At 44.9% G+C, this 19,458-nt stretch overlaps 1 protein-coding gene across 3 annotated transcripts in view; it reads right to left on the minus strand.

Annotated features, from left to right (window-relative positions):
* ccdc88c (coiled-coil domain containing 88C) overlaps positions 1-19,458 on the minus strand; it is a 290,680-nt gene that overhangs the window by 242,040 nt on the left and 29,182 nt on the right. For all 3 annotated transcript variants that reach the window (XM_067992076.1, XM_067992075.1, XM_067992074.1), the window contains exon 3: positions 9,316-9,424. In XM_067992076.1, coding sequence (XP_067848177.1) covers positions 9,316-9,424 — 109 coding nt within the window. The remainder of the gene's footprint in view (positions 1-9,315; positions 9,425-19,458) is intronic.

The raw sequence follows: 19,458 nt of genomic DNA on the forward strand, positions 1-19,458 counted from the left end.
CGGGGTAGGACATTTAGGACTGAGATGAGGAGAAATTTCTTCACTCAGAGGGTGGTGAACCTGTGGAATTCTCTACCACAGAAGGCTGTGGAGGCCAAGTCGCTGAATATATTTTTAGAAGGAGATAGATAGATAGATTTCTAGACACAGATGACATCAAGGGGTATGAGGAGAGAGAGGGAATATGGTATTGAGATAGAGGATCAGCCATGATTATATTGAATGGCAGAGCAGGCTCGAAGGGCCGAATGGCCTACTCCTGCTCCTATTTTCTATGTTTATGAGCCACGGCTGACACCAATAAAACCACTAATCTCAATTGAATTCCTCACCAGTCACCATATGGGCCAAATTATCGACATAAATAACTACATGATCCCATTTACAGATGCACTGGGGGAAAAAAACCGTGTTCATTGTCAGATAGATATCCTGTGGAGTGGAAGAGAGGAAGAGATAGAGTGAGAGGCACAGAAATCTCCAATTAGCTTTCTGATGTAATGGCTGGATAACTAATGATTCTACACCTTCAACAAGAATATGGAAGAGTGCCAATTAGACACAGATTGGTTTTTGAAGTGCGGCCAGTTTTTTGAATAATTACTCTCTGTAGTAATTTAATTTTTGATGACAAATTGATTGCCACAAAATCCATGTTTACAGAGCAGAATTTTTTTTTAATTGTTTTTTTTAAAAAACTGATCAGCTTTACAAAATTGTAAGTCAACTTAACGTACTTTTGAATTGCAAAAATCATTCTCAGCATGACAGATTAAACTAGAATTACAATGAGATTTATAGGAAAACACAGATCGAAGCGTATTAATAAGAGAGCAACAGAGCGGTTGAAACAACGTTATAAACCACAATAAATGAGTGGTTTCTCCTCTGTAACATACACCAGGTCGCTATACAATATATGCAGAGCTGGAGCTGGAGTTGGAGGGGTCGAGGGCTTTTATTTGCCAGCTCGCTGTCTGCAAGGATGCCAGCCTCTCCCACGATTTTAACCCAAACCCTTGCTGCATTTCCTTTGCAGATCCTCACACAGGAATAACCAGCCCTGTATAAATTATATAATGAGCAGGTTAGATTAAAGTTGAATGGCAAATTCAGGAAACGATACTCGTGTAAATAGGCAGCCGATGTCACTGATGTTGTAGAATGGATAAATAGACAGAGGCTGGACACTGCAACAAGTAGCTCATCACCTCCTGACCCCTCAAAGCCTCTCCACCGTCTACAAGGCTCAAGCCAGGACTGTTATAGAATAATCATCACTCACCTGGATCGGAGTGCAGCCGCAATATTCAAGAAGCTCGAGAGCGTCCAGGATAGAGCAATGTGCGGATGAGACTATAAACAGAGGTCCCATCTGCCCTCTCAGATGGATGTAAGAGATCCCATGGCACTATTTCAATGAAGAACAGGGGAGTTCTCCCTGCTGTCCTGGCCAATAATTATCCCTCAACCAAAAATCAGATTATCTGGCCATTACCTCATTGCTGTTTGTGGGAGCTTGCTGTGCACAAATTGGCTGCTGTGTTTCCTATATTACAACAGTGACTACACTTCAAAAGTACTTCATTGGCTGTAAAGCACTTTGTGACATCCTATGGTCATGAAAGGCACTATATAAATGCAAATACTTTCTTTCATCTATCTGCTGTAGCAATCCCACAGAAGGAAAACTTCAATTGATTTTTCTGCTGCCAGGAGAGATACTGCTAATAAAGGTTTCTGGCTGAGCTTGTTGGGAGTATAGGAGTATAACCATTATTGCTTGACATCGTAATGTTGAATTTGAATGCTTGAGGATCACAACCTTATTTCAACACTGAATTAATCAAGGTTCGTGAACTGCACGTGTAACTTCGCTTTTGACTTGCATATAATTTGTGTATATTGTACAAGTTGATATCTCAGCATTGAGCTAGCAGACTCAATCTTCTGTTGCATCATATTTTTCTTGCTCCTAGACAATTTCTCCCTCTCAATAGTTCCTCCAATATATCAGAATTCTAGTGGGATTACATGCCTCTGGACTAAAAGGGGTAAATTTAGCAAACAGTATATAATTCCGAGAAAATAGCACACGCAACCTTCAGAAGACAATTTAAGGTTTGAAGGTAACCACAAGGGTGAGTTTTCATAGCTCTATAGACTGAAGGGAATCCCCATTAAAAATCCAGTATGCCCATTTTGAACAAGTTCCCTCAATAGCTCCAAAAGATTTGGGAAGGTTGGAAGCTCATATCCATTAGATTCTAGAATCCAACTACACTTACACCTGGAAGTGTTTACTACAGTGACGGTGGCAATGGGTTAGAACACTGTTCCTTCATCTCTGGGACTCATTTCAAATCCAGCCTAGGGAAAGAAAAGATAATAGCCTCTGCCATCCGAACTGTTTTAACCCAATTCCCAGTGGCCACGAGTTCAAAGCACAAATAATCCGTATAATTCAGCATTGAAATTGTTGTCTACCAATCAGAAAGGCCACAACAATGGTTGGAGTTGGAAAAGAGAAACCCATGTTCAAATTCTGTGTTTTTTAAAAAAAAGTTGCTGAACACTAGTATTGTAGCTACCAAAACTCATAACAACTTGCATTTATATAGCACATTTAACGTAGTAAAATGTCCCAAGGCACTTCACAGGAGCGTTGTCAAACAAAAATTGACACCAAGCCGCATAAGGAGATATTACGACAGGTGACCAAAAGCTTGGACAAAGAGGTAGGTTTTAAAGGAGGAGAGAGAGGTAGCGGCGTTTAGGGAGGGAATTCTAGACACAAAGAAACAAAAAAAAAGCAATATAACTGCTGATGCTAGAAATCTGAAATGAAAATCAGAAAATGCTGGAAACACTCAGCAGGTCAGGCAGCATCTGCGGAGAGAGCAAGGTATGGTTAATGAGGAGAGAGAGAGAATTACAGATTTTTACTATCCTTTGTGTGAAAACGTGCTTCCTGATTTCACTCCTGAATGGCCTAGCTCTAATTTTAAGGTTAGAAGAGAATTTTAAAGAGTAGAAGGGAGCTGGAAAACCCTTGGTCAATCAACAAGTCACACAACTGGTCAGTGACTGCATTGTGCAGAGTTCTGATTGTGCAGACTTTAAATTTAAAATAACAATTTATTTCAAATAGCGTCTGTAAGCTCTTCACTTAATATCCAGTTTATATGGAACCCAGCAGCTTTAGTTATTCTCCTGCAATTACAGTATTATCTTCAGGCAGTCCTGGGGGGACAAGTCAGTCCATTACTGCCGTGAATGTACCTTTCCACTTGTACCCTTCGGAGTTGTCTATAATCTGGTCTAATTTTTCACTATATAATTAGAAGGCTTCGAGTAATTTAAGCTGTTACATTTCTTACACTTTGAGGAAAAATGAGCATTCACCATACTGATCCTTTAGTCCAGGAAAAAGAGACAAGAATGGGTTCTGTAATTAAGTTATGTGCACTGGAAGACTTCACTCTTGAGAATCTAAAAGCACACAGGCCTTGTACATCAAATTATTGCGAGGGATGGAGGGAAGAAGAAAAAAGGAAAAAGAAAAAAAGGTCCAGTTTTAAAATTTGCATCTTGCAGCATCAGGGAAGTGTTCACTACAATTTTAACAGGAATTGTATAGAATCATGGAATGGTTACAACACAGGAGGCCATTCGGCCCGTCGAGCCAGTGCTGGCTCTCTAAGAGCAATCCAGTTAGTCCCATTCCCCCACCCTTTCCCCGTAGCCCTGCAGATTTTTTCCCCTTCAAGTACTTGTCCAATTAAGTACTTTTGATGTCTAGGCACTGTTGTAATGTAGAAAACTCAGCAATCAATTTGCACACAGCAAGGTCCCATAAACAGCAATGTGATAATGACCAGATAATCTGTTTTTTAAATAATGGCCAGGGCACTGGGGAGAACTCCCCTGCTCTTCAAAATAGTGCCATGGGATCTTTTGCATCCACCTGAGAGCGCAGACGGGGCCATGGTTTACTGTCTCATCCGAAAGACGGCAGCTCCAACAGTGCAGCACTCCCACAGCACTGCACTGGGAGTGTCAGCCGAGAATTTTGAGCTCAAGTCTCTGGAGCAGGGCTTGAACCCACGACCTTCTGACTCTGATGTAACCCTCAGTTCCTAGAGTCCACTTGTGACATTGAATATACTTTCCAAGCTCCTCTGAAGAGAAGCAAAAGCCACTTAGCATGAATAAAGGCTGTATTAAAAGCATAGGCACTCCCACCCCCCGATATCAGAGCGCTGCTTTGATGAGCAGAAAACCATTTTTAATCTTGTGAGGTAGAGCTTCACTATACCATTCAACACTCTTTCATCCCAAATCATTTGTATTCCTCATGTATGAGGCAATGCAGCTTGAAACCATCATTCTTCAAGCTAATCAATCCTGCCCATTCAAAAAAAGAAGCAAGCAGCAATTTTGCAGGTAGACGACTGCACAAAAAGCCTTTTAAAGATTAAAGAGCGTACACAAAATTTAACCAGCCCATGCTATCTTTATGTGCAATGAATTCCAATGACTGCCAAGACAATTCTGCAAATTTGTCCAAAACAAACCGGAGAGGATCTCACGAGTGGTTTAATGAGCTACAGAAGTGTGAACGCGTCTAAACCATCATTTACAAGAGTGTAAAGGGACAGGCATTAATTAACCCATCGCTTGGTCCTACTGTATGGATTACTGTATTTAAAACTTCTACAATAATATACATTATAGCTGGCATTCATGGGACAATATGGGCTGTAAGTTTAGACTTAGCATTTGTTACCCTTATGGGCACAGTAGTGGTTATGGTACTGGGCTAGCAACCCAGAATTCAATTCCCACCATGACAAGCTATTTTATGATTAAAGGATATGATAGAGTAGATAGTGGAAAACGAGTTCCTCTGGTGGGAGAATCCAGAACAAGGGGACATAGCCTTAAAATTAGACCGTTCAGGGTGATGTCAGAAAGCACTTCTTCGCACAAAGGGTAGTGGAAATCTGGAACTCTCCCTCCTCTCTCCGAAAGGCTGGGGGCAAATTGAAAATTTCAAAACTGAGATTGATAGATTTTTGTTATGCAAGGGTATTAAGGCAGGTAGATGGAGTTTTTTTTATTTATTTGTTCATGGGGTGTGGGCATCGCTGGCAAGGCCAGCATTTATTGCCCATCCCTTATAAGATACAGATCAGCCATGATCTAATTGAATGGCCGAACAGACTCAAGGGGCTGAATGGCCTCCTCCTATTCCTATATGTGAAACTGAATTCAATAAATTTGGTAATTTGTCGGCTGACATCAGAAAAACAACCATGAAAGTTGCAGGATCATAAAAACGCAACTGGTTCACTAATGTCCTTTAGGGATGGGAACCTGCCATCCCTATCTGGTCTGGACCTACACAGGACTCTACTATAGTCTACACTTTGTGATTAACTCAATGCCCCTCTGAAATGGCTAATAAGTCACTCAGCTCAGTTTAGGGTTTGGATAATAAATGCGGCCTTGCCAAAAACAAATAAGAAAAATTATTTGGCCAATCTCTTTCTGCGTCCTCGAGAAAGTTGGTTTTGGTTGACTGAAACCATTTTCTCCCATCCTCCCCTGACGTTGGAGACCAATGCTGGGTTCCACATGTGCCAGTAACCCTTTGGTATCTCACTCAAGTAGCCATTAATTCATGCATGCGAGTATTGGCAGACAATTCTACCCTCATAGCAGCCCCCAATCCTGCACTCAGTAGAAGTCTCCCAGCTGGAGTCACTGGATAGCGACCAGGAGCAGGAAACCAGAACAATTTTCCTCACCTTGACCCAGAGGCAGAGAGGCCAATTTTAATCTTTAATTCATTCTCGGGACGTGAGAATCACTGGCAAGGCCGGCATTGATTGCCCATCCCTAGCTACCCAATAACGGTTTGCTACAACTAAGTTGGCTTCTGGTGGTAGTTAAGAGTCAACCACTTGGGTGTGGGAGTGGACTCATATATAGGCCAGACCGGGTAAGGACGGCCGATTTCCTACCCTAACGGACATCAGTGAACCAGTTGGGTTTTTATGACAATCCGACAGCTTCATGGCCACTTTTTATATCCAGAATTCAAAAGGTCAAACTGCCAAGGTGGGATTAGAATTTATGTTTTCTGTATTATTAGTCCAGATCTCTGGATTACCAGCCCAGTAACACTACACTACCATACCCCTAATTATAGTACCCCTACCATTGCCCCAGCTAAGATTAGCTAATGCTGCACAGGCCAGGGATCAAATCTAGTAACTTTCTTGATAGCACAGTGTATCACTAGACAGTACAGTTACCCAGAACTATCATAATGTTTTAAATAAGGTACAGTTTCCCTAATGGGTCTAAACACAAACATTTGCGTAAATCCGGCAAATGCAGGTCTTGTAAAATTCAATTCATAAGAGTAATGACACAGGATGAGGAAAAGAAACTAGTTAGTCAGGCATTCCAATAAAGGGACTCCACCCGAGACTTCAACAACACTTGTGGAACATCTTTCGTATAACAAGGTGGGGAGCAAAGAGATTGGAGGACACCAAGCAGTAAATGGGAGACGGGTTACACGAGGTGACCGAGAGCGTGCTCAAAAAGGTCATTTCTGAGGAGCTGTTTGAAGGTGAGGAGAGAGGCAGCAAGGCAGAGGGCTTTGGGGAGAGAGAATCCCAGAGTGAAGCCCATGGTCGCTGATGGCTCTGCCACTAATGGGGTTGGGGTTGGGGAGGCGGCAGAGGCTGGGATGTGAGGCTGAAGAGGATTGCAGAGGCTGAGCGCAGGCAGTTAGCAGATACTGATGGGTTTGGTGCACTTTTCCATTTTTAATTACTCCATTTTTAATGTCTCCCTCGCTCTCAAGTGTGACGTCCATGTGCGTAGACCGTATTAGAATGTCATAGCTGAAACATTATTTATGGAACTGTTCCACATGCAAAAGGTGAACAAACTAATGTTTGCATGAAATTAAAATAATCTGTGGGTGTTACACAACTCTTTCCTACCCCACCCCACCACACCCCCTGACAACAGCTATCACTCATTTACATCCGTTTATTTTTTAGACAAGGCCAGTTACTGAATCACAATTAAACCAGGGCTACTCAGTAACCTTTAGTCAAGGGCCTCAGTCCCAACCTCTCTATCCCAACTTCAGCAACATCTTAGGCCTTGCAGGCCAGGGGTAAATGCCCCAAAGACACAGCAGCAGGTAGGACGTAACTGACTTCCCCCAACAACAACTTGTATTTATATAGCGCCTTTAACGTAGTAAAGCATCCCAAGGCGCTTATGAGGAGCGTTAATCAGACCAAATTTGACACCAGACCACATAAGGAGGTATTAAAACAAGTGATCAAAAGGTAGGTTTTAAGGAGGATCCTCAAAAGGAGGAGAGGGGATGAAAAGGTTTTGGGAGGAAATTCCAGAGCTTAGGGCCTAGACAGCTGACATTGCCCCTTTGCGACAGCACACTGATCAAAATCCCATATTTACAAAAATACCACAGCATAAAACTGAAAGAGAAACCAACAGTAGAAAAAAAATCATCCACTGGGCTTGCTTCTCATTCCATTTTGAGTGGGTGACACCCTTTATGTAACCGACTTCCCTTAAAGACCCTTTGCATCGCTCAATGACAAATTGAAAATGGAACTCTTCATTGTTTCAGATGTGGTCCATGAGCAATGCAAATAAATGCCTGACTAGATTAAAAGCCCAGAACGACACCCACTTGTCCCCCAATGTTAACGTGTTGGCGGCAGCGTCTCTGCAATATCCCAGAGGCATTTCTGGCTCCCCGTGTCCCTGCTCAAACATTACATCCAAATTTACAGCAAAGCTACTTTGTACCCTCAGGGTTTCACAGCGGCCTTTGCCCAAACTCCCCTCCACACTGGCGAACAATGACTTGTCAGCACTTACCGGGATGGTAATTAGTAGCTTGGCAAAGCTGTGAAATGGAGTGGGGGGGGATGTTTTAAAATTGCACGAGTGATTTAAAAGAAAACAAAAAGTCGGAATCTGCAGGTTATGTGTAGATCGGAGGGGTGAAATTGGTCTTCACCCAGTAGCATGAAACGGGCTCATAGCGAATTGGCAGCCCTGTTTCACACCTAGCCCTTCAATGTCAAATGTGTTACGTGGCTGGAAAGATTCTTTCTGCGCTTTTACTGGTAGGAGACAGTGGTAACCTCCTGATAGCAGATTGTGAAACCCACAAAAAAGTGACATCAATAAATTGTGTTTCTGCAATCGATGGTATTCACATAGGGTAAAAAGCACCTCGAGACTCCTTGACCCTAGTTTACTCAGATGTAAACTGAACTAGTGTGCATGGGCTAAGGCAGTTACTTCACTCCATTTGTATGCGTACAGCTGGCTGTACTAAGGAGGAACTGTGCCAAACCCTCAACACAGTCGCTAACAAATCAGATGCTAAAACTTCCTCCGGACAACAGTTTTGTAATAAAAAGTACAGTCCCATTATAGACTTCTAGAATGCAAATGAGCTATTGAAGCTGTCTGCCACATACAGTAATGGCTAACAATGAGGCTTTGTTAAGTTCAACTGATCTTTTTATTACCTGTGCCCAACTCCAGTTTATAAATGTGACACACAACTGTACCGTACACAACATAAAGATCTCAGTTTGATTCCTGGTCTATGCTGAATTGGCTGTTGCCTTAGTACTGGTGCAATAATTAACCAGCACTCCTGGGATTGGGGGAAGAAGAGGGAAGTCAGGATTGCTGGTCCTGATCACAATCCCAGTGATCGCCCCGATGGAAACTGCACGCACGAACATTGGGAAATGACGTTTGGTCAAATTGCATCCTGACACTCTTGTTTAGGCTCAAATTTAAAGAATGGCCACAAGGGTGAGGTACAGGAGAGCACCTGCTGCTTATAGAGCTGTACACTCTGGGAGGACTCAGGAGAGGAGGAAAGGAGACAGACATAAAAAAAAAGCCCATAGATAACGTTTCTGAAATGCTAACGAACTTTACAACCCCAATTCAGCAGGCATGCATGTACACAGTTTGAAAGATGAATTTGGGGTTTGTTTTCAATGCCATCACCTTGTTTAATTCTCAATAAGAACAAGCACAGTGAACAGATATTTTAAGAGTCGAATTGGAGACGGTGCGCTCAGTGCAACAGGAAGTAGGGTGGGGGGAGGGGAGGGGTGTGTGAAAGAGAAGAGAAAAATCGCTCACATCTGACAATGTGGTCCTGCCAAAATAGACAAAACCACGAGAGACAGGAAGCTGAGTGCAGTCAGGAGTACGTACCTGGTAGTAGTTCTTTATATGCCTGACTAATATGGTCAGATTCTGAACACGCAAGTGGGCATCATTGTTGACGTGCTTGTTGACTCTTTGATTCGTTGGCCTTGGGTCCCTAAATTGAAAAAAACATTGGGAATGTGAATAAACCAAATATAGCATGCTCAATTTCTGCCCGTCTTCCCCAAAGTAGAGATAAGTACTTTTTAATTTTGAGGGCCAACCTCTTGGATCTCCCTACATCATCTGTAACCCAAAGGAGAGGCTCCTGGGCCCACATCATGGCTTTACCACCTCCATTTTGTCCACAAACAGCAAGGTGTCAGCCGCAGATCAGTGGGTAATACACTTGCCTCTGAGTCAGAAGGCTCAAGTCCCACTTTAATTTGAGCACAAAATTCAGGCTGACACTCCAGTGCAGTACTGAGGGAATGCTGCACCGCCGGAGGTGCCGTCTTTCGGATGAGACGTTAAACTGAGGCCCCGTCTGCCCTCTCCAGTGGGTGTAAAAGATCCCACGGCATTATTTGAAGAGCGGGAGTTCTCCCCAGTGTCCTTGTCAATATTTATTCCTCAACCAACATCACTAAATACGGATTATCTGGTCATTATCACATTGCTGTTTGTGGGACCTTGCTGTGCGCAAATTGGCTGCTGTGTTTCCTTCATTACCACAGTGACTACACTTCAAAAGTACTTAACTGACTGTAAAGCGCTGTGGAATGTCCTGAGGTTGTGAAAGGCGCTATATAAACGAAAGTTCTTTCTTTTCTTTTAGCCACTGGGCTATTTCATACCCTATTGCAAGTTGAGACAGGAAAACAATTCAGGCAGCACTGGGAACAGTATCAGAATTTTTAAACATTTGTCAATTTTGCCCTAAAACACAATTTTGATTTGAACTGTAGAGTTTAGGGTTACTAGTCAACCTTTTAAAAAAAAAATCTAAAAACGTGAAATATCAATGAAATCATAGAATCATACAGTACAGAAGGAGGCCATTCGGCCCATCGTGCCTGTGCCGGCTCTTAGAAAAAGCTATCCAATTAGTCCTACTCCCCAATTCTTCCAAAAGCATTTCTTTTTTAAAAAAAAACAACTCGAGTGGTTCTGGTCTGGACAGAACCTTTAGATCGGATCTGTCCAGACTGTGCAATGCACACTTGATTTTAGAGGGACTGCCTTTTATGTACAAAAGTACAAAAACTTGTCGGGAGGTGAGAGAATGTTACCTTCTGACCCCCATCATCTTTGTTAAATGTTGGCATGGTTATAGCCTCAGCAGCCTGAATATTTTACCACTGAAAGAAGCAACAAGAAAATTCCCCCCTGCTAATGTTTTTCAATGACCAGTAGAACGGTGCTTATAACATTACAGGAGTTTAGTCAATGGCAGGTGGGGGAGGGGAGAATTTCCTTTGCGAGCTGCAATCCATGGTATAAGTGTCTCTCTGTTCACCATTGTGGATTCACTAAAATGTATCCTCCTGTTTACACACTCTGTGCTTGGGTCATCACACAGCACAGTATAGCCCAACGTGACAGGTGGGAGTGTGATGGGAGCAGGTCGCTCTTAATTGACTTGTCCCTACTCCTACAACGTAGTAAAACGTCCCAGCAGCGATTATCAAACAAAATTTCACACCGAGCCACATGAGGAGGTATTAGGACAGGTGACCACAAGATTGGTCAAAAAGGTAGGTTTTAAGGAGTGACTTAAAAGGAGGAGAGAGGGGTAGAGAGGCTGAGAGGTTAAGGGAGGGAATTTCAGAACTTAGGGCCTAGGCAGCTGAAGGCACAGCCACCAATGGTGGAGCGATTCAAAAATCAGGGATACGCAAGAGGCAAGAATTGGAGGAGCGCAGAGATCTCGGAGGGTTGTAGGGCTGGAGGAGGTTACAGAGATAGGGAGGGGCGAGGCCACGGAGGGATTTGAAAACAAAGATGAGAATTTTAAAATCAAGGCGTTCCCGGACCGGGAGCCAACGTAGGTCAGCAAGCACAGGGTTGATGGGTGAACGGGACTTGGTGCGAGTTAGGATACAGGCAGCAGAATTTTGGATCAGCTCAAGTTTATGGAGGGTGGAAGATGGGAGGTCAGCCAGGAGAGCATTGGAATAGTCCAGTCTGGAGGTAGCAAAGGCATGGATGAGGGTTTCAGCAGCAGATGATCTGAGGCAGGGGCGGAGACGGGCGATGTTACGGAGGTGGAAGTCTACGATAAACACCAGCCAGTTTACCTACTGTTTGCTGCCATGCTACTCATTAACTTTCCTGGTACCAGCAATCACCGTTCTGTGCCATAGCTCAAGGCCACTGTACATTGGAGCTGTAAACTCTGAATCTAATCTCCATTTCTGATCTGGTTTTAAAGGAGCCGTGTTCTATCATTGCCTTTAAGCGAAACAGCACCAGCAATCTGCCAATTAAATATTTTGAATTTCAGGAGTAACACTGCTGTTACTCAAGGACTCAAATGTGGAACTACTTGACACCTTCCCGAGTCACTCCATCCCACAACCTGCAGGCTTTAAGACGTAATCTTGGAGTCATCAAACCATTACTTCTTGATTTATCACGTTTGCCATTCCCTTTTCATCCTTGTGCCACTCTCCCCTTATCGACACTGTCACCCATTAGCTTCAGCCCACTGGTGCCCGATTTGTAGCCGGGGCCATTGCACCACAATGTGACTACACGTCACGGCACGTGGCTGGCCTGGGATTCGATGTAGAGCCTGGTTCCACGTTTTGATGGAGACTTTTTTGTTGAAACAGAGGAATCCCAGTGAAGGACCGAGGCTGCAGCGAAGACACAACTGAGGTTGAGTACAACAGGAGAAGGCGACGAGGGAAGTCCAGTAACCATGGTGGGTCAGTACCGAACTTAGGCTTGAAAGTCTGCAGATTGCAGAAGGACGACTGAGGCAGGTGAGGGATTCCACAGTTTTGAAAGAAAGGACTTGCATTTCTATAGACTCTTTCACGACCGCCTCAGTAGGTCACAAAGGGCTTTACAACCAATGTAGTCACTGTTGTAACGTAGGAGACGAGACAGCCAATTTGCGCACAGCAAGATCCCACAAATAGCAATGTGATAATGACCAGATGATCTGCTTTTTTTTTTATAAAGTGATGTTGAGTGAGGGATAAATGTTGGCCACGACATCAAGGAGAACTCCCCTGCTCTTCAACATACTGCCACGGGATCTTTTACGTCCAACTGAGAGGACAGATGGGGCCTCGATTTAACGTCTCATCTGAAAGACGGCACTTCCGACAGTGCAGCACCGGAGTGTCAGCCTGGATTTTGTGCTCAAGTCTCTGGAATGGAACTTGAACACGCAACCTTCTGACTCAGAGGCAAGAAGTGCTACCCACTGGGCAAGGCTGACATCTCAAGAATGAGTTGAGAGCAGGAGACAGTTGGACTGAAGATATGTTATAAAATGGACTTCTGGATGGGGCAAGAAGCCTGCCCTCATTTCAGAAACAACTGGATACTGCGAGGGAGGAAGAAAGTGTTATTTTCTGGTTAAATGAGTTAAGACGACTTCCTCTCCACATCTATCTGTTTGGATGTTACTTCCGAACCTACGCCTATGTTACAGCACAGAAGGAGGCCATTCGGCCCATCGAGCCCATGCCAGCTCTTTGTAAGAGCAATCCAGTTAGTCCCATTCCCCGCTCTTTCCTCGTAGCCCTGCAAATTTTTTCCCTTCAAGTATTTATCCAATTCCTTTTTGAAAGCCACAATTGAATCTCCTTCCACCATCCTTTCAGGCAGCACAATCATAACTACTCGCTACGTAAAAAAGTTTTTCCTCATATCACCTTTGGTTCTTTTGCCAATCACCTTAAATCTATGTCCTCTGGTTCTTGACCCTTCCGCCAATGGGAACAGTTTCTCTTTATTTACTTTATCTAAACTATTACTCTCTGTTTCCTGTCACTTAGCCAATTTCGTATCCATGCTGCCACTGCCCCTTTTACTCCATGGGCTTCAACTTTGCTGATTATGTGGCACTTTATCAAATGTCTTTTGAAAGTCCATATACACCACATCAACGGCATTGCCCTCATCGACACTCTCTACTGCCTCATCAAAAAACTCAATCAAGTTAGTTAAACATGATTTGCCTTTAACAAATCCATGCCGGCTTTCCTTGATTAATCCACACTTGTCCAAGTGAGTATTAACTTTGTCCCGGATTATCGTTTCTAAAAGCTACCCTACCACCAAAGTTAAACTAACTAGCTTGTAGTTGCTGGGTTTATCTTTACACCCTTTTTTGAACAAGGGTGTAACATTTGCAATTCTCCAGTCCTCTGGCACCATCCCCATGTCTAAGGAGGATTGGAAGATTATTGTCAGCACCTCTGCAATTTCCACCCTTACTTCCCTCAGCAACCGAGGATGCATCCCATATGGACCGGGTGACTTATCTCCTCTAAGTACAACCAGCCTTTCTAGTACCTCCACCGTATCAATTTTTAGGCCATCCAGCATCTCAACTACCTCCTCTTTTACTGTGACTTTGGCAGCATCTTCTTCCTTGGTAAAGACAGATGCAACGTACTCATTTAGTACCTCAGCCCTGCCCTCTGCCTCCATGCTTGGATCTCCTATTTGGTCCCTAATCAGCCCCATCCCTCCTCTTACTACCCGTTTAGTATTTATATGCCTATAGGAGACGTTAGGATTCCCCTTAGGATAGCTGCCAGTCTATTCTCATACTCTCTCTTTGCTCCTCTTATTTCCTTTTTCACTTCTCCTCTGTACTTTCTATATTCAGCCTGGTTCTCACTTGTGTTATCAACCTGACATCTGTCATACGCCCCCTTTTTCTGCTTTATCTTACTCTCTATCTCTTTTGTCACCCAGGGAACTCTGGCTTTGGTTGCCCTACCTTTGCCCCTTGTGGGAATGTACCCGAACCGTCTCCTCTTTAAAGGCCGCCCACTGATCGATTACAGTTTTGCCTGCCAATCTTTGATTCCAATTTATCCCAGTCAGATCTGTTGTCAACCCACTGAAATTGGCCTTCCTTCAATTGAGTATTTTTACTCTAGTTTGCTCCTTGTCCTTTTCCATAACTAATCTAAACCTTATGATACTATGATCACTGTTCCCTAAATGTTCCCCAACTGACACTTGCTCCACTTGACCCACCTCATTCCCCAGAACTAAATCCATCAATGCCTCCGTTGGGCTGGAAACATACTGATCAAGAAAGTTCTCCTGGCACTTCAGAAACTCCTCCTCCCCTTTGCCCTTTACACTGTTACTATCCCAGTCTATATTAGGATAGTTGAAGTCCCCCATTATCAGTACTCTATAGTTCTTGCACCTCTCTGTAATTTCCCTGCAAATTTGCTCTAGTTGGTGGCCTATCGAATACATCCAGTAGTGTAATGGTGCCTCTATTGTTTCTTAAGAGAGACATCACATATCATCATCATCAACAACAACTTGCATTTATATAGCGCCATTAACATAGTGAAACGTCCCAAGGTGCTTCACAGGAGAGTTTAACTAAATTTGACACCGAGCCACGAGGAGATATTAGGACAGGTGACCAAAAGCTTGGTCAAGAAGTACATTTTAAGGAGCATCTTAAAAGGAGAGGCGGAGGGGTTTAGGGAAGGAATTAGGGCCTAGGCAGCTGAAGGCACAGCCACCAATGTTGGAGCAATTAAAATCGGGGATGCGCAAGAGGCAAGAATTGGAGGAACGCAGAGATCTCGGAGGGTTGTAGGAGGTTACAGAGATAGGGAGGGGCAAGGCCATAGAGGGATTTGAAAACAAGGATGAAAATTTTAAAACGAGGCATTCCCGGACCGGGAGCCAATGTAGGTCAGTGAGCACAGGGGTGATGGGTGATTTAGTGCGAGTTAGGATATGAGCAGCAGAGTTTTGGATGAGCTCAAGTTTTCTAATTTGGGATACGGTCCTGCTATCCCAAGAAAGCAGCAGACAGCTTGGATCTAAAGAAGTGAATAATATGGGAACAGATCAACAAAAGGTGTGATCATGTTTCCATCACCATGCACCATCGACCACACACATCCGCGTTAAATTGCCAAACGTGAAAGATTTAATTCAGACGAAAAGCAACAGGGCTGGAGTATTCAACTTTTAGTCCATTTTCAATGCATAACCATAACCAGGAACGAAACAGTTAAGTGTTTTTATTTCAACCAGAACAAAAACCATCCCTCTTGCAGCTCCAGTGTTCTTTGGCAGATTAAATACACAAGCTGAATAGCAATCCGTCTCATGAAAATGCTTGTACAGCTTTCTCCAGCTCAAGTTTTGTACAACGAACACCGGGCCCCAAGTTTCTTTGCACTGATCGTGATAACTCGGGTCGTTTTCTAAATAACTTCTAGGAACAGGAGGAGGCCATTCAGCCCATTGAGCCACCTCCGCCATTGCTGTTAGCCAGGGCAGGACCATTTTTTTTAAAACCACAGTTCCTTAGCTTTTCTCCATATCCCTAAAGCCTCATTTCCCAAGGAAGTATCTAGCATAGATAAACACCACAAATTCATTTTGCACCAATGGCCTTTTGGGGCAATGTGTTCCACATTCTCACAACCCTTTGTGTGAAGATGTTTTTTCTGGACTCACTCAACTGGTTGAGCTCGAATTCTAAAAAGGCACTTGCTTTTGTTCTGGGTTCTCCTATTAGAGGAGAGAGAGTTGTCCTCTAACTTCTGTGGCAGTTCCCTTCATTATAAATACCTCCATTCAGACCAACCCTTCACAGGCTCATCTCCTTAATTATCGAGTCTTCCGAGGAACTGGAACCATGGGTTACACTAACTCTGAGCAAAATCCTGAGGTGGGGAGCAAGAGTTAACGGAGGATCAGGTAGGCGGTTTCTTCACGTATATTCACCACAGCAGATTGGGGCGGTGAGGGGGGGGCAATCCTCGGCAGACGACTCAGTGATCAACATCTGAGCCAGGTACTTCGGCAGAACTCCAGAGTGCTGCTGTTGGTTGACCGGTCAGCCTGCCTCACTGGTGCGACCTGAAGGGGCAGACCTGTCACTGCATGGGGGAGGCGGGGGCGAATATAAGATTCTTCCAACTCCACTCCAATTGAAAGCTGATTGAAGCTTGAAAGTCTAATGGGTGGGATGGTGTTGGCTGGACAAGTGAATTGGGTGATCTGTATTGGCAAGCTTCACGGTTTTAGCTGGTAAAACGCCAGTAGTGCCCCTGTGCACACTTGGAGGGTTCCTTGCTCTCCTATGACATGCCCTCAGGCCTTAGGCAAGTGCCCGAGAGAGAAAATGGCCACATCATCGAGTTACATCAAAACTACAGTACAGAATCAGGCCATTTGGCCCAACTGGTCAATGCTGGCATTAATGCTCCACACAAGTCTCCTTCCTTCCTACTTCATCTAACCCTATCAGGATACCCTTCTATTCCTTTCTCCCTCATGTGCTTATCCAGCTTCCTCTTAAATGCATCTATGCTTTTTTTAAAATTCGTTCATGGGATGTGGGTGTCACTGGCAAGGCCAGCATTTGTTGCCCATCCCTAATTGCCATTGAGAAGGTGGGGGTGAGCCGTCTTCTTGAACCGCTGCAGTCCGTGTGGTGAAGGTTCTCCCACAGTGCTGTTAGGAAGGGAGTTCCAGGATTTTGACCCAGCGACGATGAAGGAACGGCGATATATTTCCAAGTCGGGATGGTGTGTGAATTGGAGGGGAACGTGCAGGTGGTGTTGTTCCCATGTGCCTGCTGCCCTTGGCCTTCTAGATGGTAGAGGTCGCAGGTTTGGGAGATGCTGTCGAAGAAGCCTTAGCGAGATACTGCAGTGCATCATGTGGATGGTACACACTGCAGCCACAGTGCGCCAGTGGTGAAGGGAGTGAATGTTTAGGGTGGTGGATGGGGTGCAAATTAAGCGGACTGCTTTGCCTTGGATGGTGTCAAGCTTCTTGAGTGTTGTTGGAGCTGCACTCATCCAAGCAAGTGGAGAGTATTCCATCACACTCCTGACTTGTGCCTTGTAGATGGTGGAAAGGCTTTGGGGGGTCAGGAGGTGAGTCACTCGCTGCAGAATACCCAGCCTCTGACCAGTTCTTGTAGCCACAGTATTTATGTGGCTGGTCCATTTAGGTTTCTGGTCAATGGTGACCCCCGGGATGTTGATGGTGGGGGATTCGGCAATGGTAATGCCATTGAATGTCAAGGGGAGGTGGTTAGACACTCTCTTGTTGGAGATGGTCATTGCCTGGCACGAATGTTACTTGCCACTTATCAGCCCAATCCTTGATGTTGTCCAGGTCTTGCTGCATGCAGGCACGGACTGCTTCATTATCTGAGGGGTTGCGAATGGAACTGAACACTGTGCAATCATCAGCGAATATCCCAATTTCTGACCTTATGATGGAGGGAAGGTCATTGATGAAGCAGCTGAAGTTGGTTGGGCCTAGGACACTGTCCTGAGGAACTCCTGAAGCAATGTCCTGGGGCTGAGATGATTGGCCCCCAATAACCACTACCATCTTCCTTTGCGCTAGGTACGACTCCAGCCACTGGAGAGTTTTCCCCCTGACTTCAATTTTACTCGGGCTCCTTGGTGCCACACTCGGTCAAATGCTGCCTTGATGTCAAGGGCAGTCACTCTCACCTCACCTCTGGATTTCAGCTCTTTTGTCCATGTTTGGACCAAGGCTGTAATGAGGTCTGGAGCCGAGTGGTCCCGGCGGAACCCAAACTGAGCATCGGTGAGCAGGTTACTGGTGAGTAAGTGCCGCTTGATAGCACTGTCGACGACACCTTCCATCGCTTTGCTGATGATTGAGAGTGGACTGATGGGGCGGTAATTGGCCGGATTGGATTTGTCCTGCTTTTTGTGGACAGGATATACCTGGGCAATTTTCCACATTGTCGGGTAGATGCCAGTGTTGTAGCTGTACTGGAACAGTTTGGCTAGAGGCGCGGCTAGTTCTGGAGCACAAATCTTCAGCACAACAGCCGGGATGTTTTCGGGGCCCATTGCCTTTGCTGTATCCAGTGCACTCAGCCATTTCTTGATATCATGTGGAGTGAATCAAATTGGCTGAAGACTGGCTTCTGTGATGGCAGGGATATCGGGAGGAGGCCGAGATGGATCATCCACTCGGCACTTCTGTCTGAAAATGGTTGCAAACGCTTCAGCCTTGTCGTTTGCACTCACGTGCTGGACTCCGCCATCATTGAGGATGGGGATGTTTACAGAGCCTCCTCCTCCTGTTAGTTGTTTGATTGCCCACCACCATTCACGACTAGATGTGGCAGGACTGCAGAGCTTTGATTTGATACGTTGGTTGTGGAATCGCTTAGCTCTGTCTATAGCATGTTGCTTCCGCTGTTTAGCATGCATGTGGTCCTGAGTTGTAGCTTCACCAGGTTGGCACCTCATTTTTAGGTACGCCTGGTGCTGCTCCTGGCACACTCTTCTACACTCCTCATTGAACCAGGGTTGATCCCCTGGCTTGTTGGTAATGGTAGAGTGAGGAATATGCCAGGCCATGAGGTTACAGATTGTGCTGGAATACAATTCTGCTGCTGCTGATGGCCCACAGCACCTCATGGATGCCCAGTTTTGAGCTGCTAGATCTGTTCTGAATCTATCCCATTTGGTACAGTGATAGTGCCACACAACACGTTGGATGGTGTCCTCAGTACGATGACGGGACTTCATCTCCACGAGAACTGTGCGGTGGTCACTCCTACCAATACTGCCATGGACAGATGCATCTGTGACAGGTAGAGTGGTGAGGACGAGGTCAAGTAGGTTTTCCCCTCGTGTATGTTCGCTCACCACCTGCCGCAGGCCCAGTCTGGCAGCTGTGTCCTTCAGGACTCGGCCAGCTCGGTCAGTAGTGGTGCTATCGAGCCACTCTTGGTGATGGACATTGAAGTCCCCCACCCAGAGTACATTCTGTGCCCTTGCTACCCTCAGTGCTTCCTCCAAGTGGTGCTCAACATGGAGGAGGACTGATTCATCAGCTGAGGGAGGGCGGTAGGTGGTAATCAGCTGGAGGTTTCCTTGCCCATATTTGCCTCAACTACTCCTCGTGGTAGTGCATTCCACATTTTTACCACTCTTTACCCAAAGAAGTTTCTCCTGAATTCTCTGT

Source organism: Heptranchias perlo, chromosome 10 (genome assembly GCF_035084215.1).
Source record: "Heptranchias perlo isolate sHepPer1 chromosome 10, sHepPer1.hap1, whole genome shotgun sequence".
In the NCBI taxonomy this organism is placed as follows: Eukaryota; Metazoa; Chordata; class Chondrichthyes; order Hexanchiformes; family Hexanchidae; genus Heptranchias; species Heptranchias perlo.